General features: G+C 38.3%; 1 protein-coding gene across 1 annotated transcript; it reads left to right on the forward strand.

Annotated features, from left to right (window-relative positions):
• Positions 1-1,836: 1,836 nt before the first annotated feature.
• On the forward strand, positions 1,837-5,463 carry LOC112290265 (mitochondrial phosphate carrier protein 1, mitochondrial). Its single transcript, XM_073538021.2, has 9 exons — positions 1,837-1,998; positions 2,145-2,297; positions 2,517-2,541; positions 3,115-3,327; positions 3,639-3,994; positions 4,234-4,277; positions 4,434-4,648; positions 4,810-4,934; positions 5,063-5,463. Exons 1-9 carry the CDS (start codon positions 1,964-1,966, stop codon positions 5,112-5,114), a joined length of 1,218 nt encoding a protein of 405 aa, XP_073394122.1. The 5' UTR covers positions 1,837-1,963; the 3' UTR covers positions 5,115-5,463.
• The last annotated feature ends 537 nt before the right edge of the window (positions 5,464-6,000 follow it).

The raw sequence follows: 6,000 nt of genomic DNA on the forward strand, positions 1-6,000 counted from the left end.
CGTAATATCAAATATCTTGTATCTTGCCATCTATTTAAAGAAAGATATGTCATTCTTGAGGATCTTCATCTCGATTCCATCATCTTAAAGGTTGTGACAATCGCAATTTCTTATCTGGTAAGTCCACAAATGAAAGTTCTTGAATTGAATCTACTCATTGTTAGTACTCTATCTCATCACAAATATACAGAAACTACAATGAAAGATAGAAGGTAGAATGTTATTTTCTTTTGATCTTATTTTTTTTATAGCAAAGGTTTGTTATTCTTCATCTTAGTTTTGATGGATGTCATTGATGAAAGACTTCAACTTTCTTTCTTTCATTTGCAAGATTCTTTGATGGCTCCTATGTGCATTCACTAATATCAAATCTACACCAATGAACAAGATATTCCAATCTATTTCAGCGCCATCTTAAGTCTAAGACTTCTTCCACCTCAAACTCTTGGTAATTATCTACTTCTATAGAAAGAAGTGGTATTTGTCTTCTTCCCAAGATATTCACTATCTTATATGGCTCCAAAAGAGACACATGAAATATAGGATGGATCTTCATAGACTCTAGTAGATGTAATCGATAGGCAATAGGATTGATTTGTTCACAAATAGGAAAGGTTCCTAGCCTACGATAATCTAATTTATGACAAAGATGAGTAGTTTTGATATTACAATAAAGTAACCATACCTTATCAACCATATTATATTATAGTTGCTCATTGTGATAGGCATCCAAATTAGTCTTTTGTCGTTCTTGAGCTTTCTTTAATTGTATCTTCATTGTTGTATGTAGCACTGATAAGCAATTTGCTAAATCTTCTGCCACAGGATTATCAGCTTATATAGAAGATATTATAGAATTAACTTATTTTTACCTACTTTTATCTAAATCATATAGATAATTATTGATTTACATGTGTATGTCCATGATAGAAGTTGAATAATCAATATAAAAGAGAAAGTTGAAAGAAGTACTATCTTATTAGAACAATTGCCATTAGTATCTATAGATAGTAAAAACGACCTATTATAAATGTACATAAATTCATTAATTATGAATTGGAGTTTCATCTAAACAATCCCTACATATCTACTAAAGAAGAAATTATAGATATGCTTAATGATATCTTTGATGTAGTTACCAATGAAGCCATTAAAGCAGTTAGTAATGTACAAATTGGAGATGTAGTAGATAGAGTAGGATTTAAGGATATTAAAAGTGTATTAATAACCTTGAAACAATTTTTAGAACAAAGACTTATTGATGTTATACCTCTTATCTATTGTTTTTGAATACTTCAAAAGAAAATAGGAACTTGACGAACTACTTTTACTATGCTTAGATATATGATGACATTCATATTTTATGTACTTTCATCCTTTAATTATATAAGAATTATTGTTTTTAATTCCTAAGTCATATAAGTATTATTCATGTAAGTAATTCCTAAGTCACTTAAGTGTTATTCATGTAATTAATTCCTAAGTCACATAAGTGTTATTCATGTAAGGATCACAAATTGTATATGCTTCCCCGATTAGTGTCAAAGTGGTAACACCAGATAAACGTTAAAAGTTTCCTTGTTCCGAATTGTTAACACATATGGAGGGTGGACTGTAGCCATCACCTTTAGCTTCTGAGCGTACGACTTCACGACCGCCGCATCCATGTCGAGTTTTAGGTCTTCCCCTCAAACTGTATCACCGCTGTTGGCCGCCATAATAAGACAGCCTTCGGATTCGACGGTCACCAGGAGTTTCGCCCGGTGCTTTACCGGAACTAGAGTAGAACCTAACCTAGGGCTGATGATTATACTGTACAACCCCCCTCCGCCCCCCCGCTCAGCAGCTTCCGGAAGGGGGGTCCTCTCCAAACTGGTTGGTTGGTTCTGGAAACTTTCTATGGCTTCCAGAGCAGGAAAATACTTTGCTAAAAGGAGAGGAGCACTGGAGGGAGGCTTGAGCAATGACCAAAGACTGCCACCTGGAATATTTGCGCAGGTATCACCGCAACGTTTGCCACATCAGTCAATTAAAATCAGCGACGGTCGTAGAACATAACATCGATGCGCTGCTGGTATCAATGAGGAGCACCTCAAGAGATCCTCCCAATAATACCCTCCTCCTGTGCTTTCAACGCTGGACAGACCGTTTCAGGCTTTCACATTGAAACTTGCTCCTGTGTTTCCCCGGGCTTCGGAGATGCACCGAGCCACCACTGCACATCTGCTGTTGCATTCATTCGAGTTTTCTCTTGGTGCTGAGGCCGCACTCTCGTGCTCCTTTGTCTCCTACTCTTGGTAATTCCGCCTTGTTTTCGCTTGCCTTCCTTTCTTGATTCTTTTAGAATTGATTTATTTATTCTCTTTTACTGATTCTAGCGTCCGTTTTGCGGCTTGTTTTTGTTATTGTTGGTGTTATTTTTTTTTGTTTTTTTCCCTCTTTTGGTTGATGAGGATGAAATTAATCGCATTGCATTCGGTGTGGCTAAAACTAACTGTCAAATTTGTTTTTGATAGGGCCCAGTTTTGCAGCGTTGCGAAGGTTTGAGAATCGAAGTAGAATCTTTCTCTTCGTTTGTATTTTCTGTTCCGATTTACGTAGTTTTGTCATTTTTGAGAGTTGGAACCTCATCATCGTCATTCATTAGCTTCAGACTCGAGATCTAGTTTGGTGACACCATTTCGAAGTGTACAATTAAATAATCGAGGTCATTAATAGGAAGGAGAAGGTTAACAGGCGATATTTTTGCATTTTTTGAAACCATAGAAATATTCCTCGAAGAACAACAGTTGTTAGCTCTACGTTCTGGATCCTTGAAGCATTGCACATTGTGGATTACGTTTGAGACCAAGACTTTAAATTCCACAATTTAATACTATTGATACGGATTACATTGCCTTAGGACCAGAAGGGCAGATGAGCGCAAAAGTGTGCGACGTCAGTGTACAATGAATCAACAATGTGCTTCAATAGACATGGCGTCGATTCATTCTGGACCGGGAAGGATAATTAGCATGATTCTTCCCATATTTAAAAGTTCCTTCAATCTCAAAGCAAGTAGCTTATCGGAGGTGTGAGGGAATCACAGGAAACCATCGTTTGGAAGTGTTGCAGATTTCAAGAAAGAGTTGTCTACGACGAGTGCTCGACACGAAGTACAAGGTGGGGAGAATCATGGAGCAAACATGGGTACCCCAAATGCCTACTACGAAACTGGAGCTTTTTTCCAACAAGTATTACGCAGCTTGTGCATTGAGCGGTATGATATCCACTGGCTCGGTTCATTTGCTTGTTACCCCCTTCGACATGCTGAAGGTCAATATGCAGGTATTTCTGAGATGATTCTGGTTAGATCTCTCCCTACATTTGCATGAAGTGCGTGAAACGTTGAGTGGAAAATACTTATTACTTGCTGCCCTACTGCTGGAGGAAAACTGTAATTTAGTACTGTTCCAAGTGTTCATTTTTGACGGTTCAGTGGGGCCTAGTCGCACCACCCACATTGTTCATTCTATGACTAGTTATTGAAAAAAATTCTCTTGCTATCTTTCTACATCTGACATGATTCGAGAGCTTCAACAGCTTTAAATTGAGTCTTGTTTCATTTACTGAGATTCTCAATTGTTCGTGCTGCGCAGGCTAATCCCCGAAAATACAAATCTATTGTAAAAAGTTTTGGCATAATTTACAGTGAGCAAGGACTGAAAGGTATATGGAAGGGCTGGGGAAGTAAGCTTTGCGGCTACAGCGCTCAAGGAGCATTTAAATTTGGTCTTTACGAATACTTTAAGAAGTTTTACAGCGACGTAGCTGGTACAGACTACATAAGGCTGAACAAAACTTCGATTTATGTTGCTAGCAGCTTATCTGCGCAGATCATAGCAGACACGGCATTATGTCCGTTTGAATCAATCAAAGTGCGAGTACAGACGGGCTACGCAAAGGGTTTAACTGATGGATTACCTAAAGTGTATCGTGCAGAAGGACTCACTGGGTGAGTGGCTTTACCTTCCCTTTTAATTGCACAATGTGTCAGGTGTCGTTGGGATGAGTTGAGGTCGTTGTGTATTTGTTTGTTTGTCCACATGTTAGGAATCGCACTGCCCCCCATGCTTATGAAATTTGTCATGTATAGTAAGTTAGTACTTAATTGAAATTTCTCTTTGCATTTTCTGCAAATTCCATCTAGTTTTGAGAATTAGTGTCTGAGAACCAGATTCTTATTTTTTCCAGGCTGTACAAGGGCCTTGTGTCACTTTGGGGACGCAACCTACCTTGTGAGTTATCATTCAGAATCTCTGTTCCATTGTTATACCGCTCGTTATCCGACCTGGAGACAGTAGTACACGTTCTTTCACTCTTTCGACTGAACCTTGCCCTTTGAGTACATAAGAATTCTTGTTGGCTATCTAATTTCCTGTGTATGTTTGCAGTTGCAGTACTCATGTTTTCTACGTTCGAGCATTCAGTTGATTTTCTTTATGGGAATATTATCCATAAACCTAAAAACGAGTGCTCAATGGGCGTGCAGCTCGGGGTCACATGTATGGCTGGTTACATGTCTGGGGTGGCGGGTACCATTATCTCTAACCCAGCGGACAACATGATAACTGCTATCAACAAAAGGAAGGGCCTCTCTTATGTGCAGGTTTGATAACGCCTTATAATCATTTTTTTACCGTAGTTTTCACAGCAGATTCATCTACATCCTTACGTTTCCGTTCATGCCTGCAGTTCAATTTGTTTCGGGTTCTGAAATGCAACTTAAGACCCATAATCAGTAATGCTCATGTGATTGCTCTTCAACAGGCTGCTAAGAGCATAGGACTTGTAGGGCTATTCACAAGAAGCTTGCCGTTGCGTGTGATGCTCGTGGGTCCGTTGGTTACTGCGCAATGGTTCTGCTACGATTCCATGAAAGTTTTGGTTGGCTTGTAAGTGTTCGTATTTTCTTCCTTGAATTCGAATTGGATTTCACCGTTAAATGTTACTTGGAGGGGTTGTAAATAACCGAAACAAGGGCAGAGTAAAACCTAACGTATCACGTTATCTAATTTGACAGGCCTACGAGTGGAGGTGTGGAGCACTTGATAAGTGACCAAGACGGGTTGTGATTACCCTGCAACAACGATTCTTATATTTTGGGCTACACGAATCGGTTTGAATTATTTTTCGATGTAAATGTACTTGCTTCCGTAGATATTGACGATTTCGAGAGATCAGTTAAGTCAACAAAATCTCGAAATAGAATATATACAGGAAAAGTTCCCACTAAATAGTGAACGATGAGAGAATTCGATTTAGAATATGGGAACTGCATTGAGTTTGTCATGATGTTTTTCGTCACTTGGAACACATGAAGATAGCGAATTGGTTACAATTTTGGACGCTTTTCTAACCCTCTGATAACTCAGAAAAAAGATTTCTGAGCATTCTCAACTAACAGATCCACAATTGATACTTCTTACGGTTTTTCTTTCTGATTTCAAAGCTTATCACATTCTAGAGTTGATAATGTCATTCTCAATGTGGTCACCAAAACCCTGCTCTGCGTTTTCATGCTGACAGGGAAAAGAGCTTCGTAACAATTCCACAGAATCTCTATGAGACCGTTTATATTTTAGGTTCAAGTTATTGAAAGGCTTGAAAACTCAAGTCGGCACTTGGCAAAAAAGGCATCTACGATTTCTGCCCTTACCATCACTTCACATGATCATTCTACTACTCAATACGTGCTCACATATAATACGGGTTCTTACTATGATGTGGAGGTTACATGAGCTGCATCAAAAAAAGATAAAATCAATCGCTAGTGTTGACATCATTAAATGTAGCTGGTGCTTTCCATAATATTTATTGTAGACTATAGTAAATATTGTAGCTATAGTATTTAGAGTCTAGTAGAGAAGTATTGTTTATCATCTCTCCTTTTCTCTTCTTATATACGAGACACAACCAGATCAATAGATTTTTATGTGAAGCTCTCTCTCCTTAGAAACC

This window comes from Physcomitrium patens, chromosome 13 (assembly GCF_059467195.1).
Source record: "Physcomitrium patens ecotype Gransden chromosome 13, ASM5946719v1, whole genome shotgun sequence".
Classification (NCBI taxonomy): domain Eukaryota; kingdom Viridiplantae; phylum Streptophyta; class Bryopsida; order Funariales; family Funariaceae; genus Physcomitrium; species Physcomitrium patens.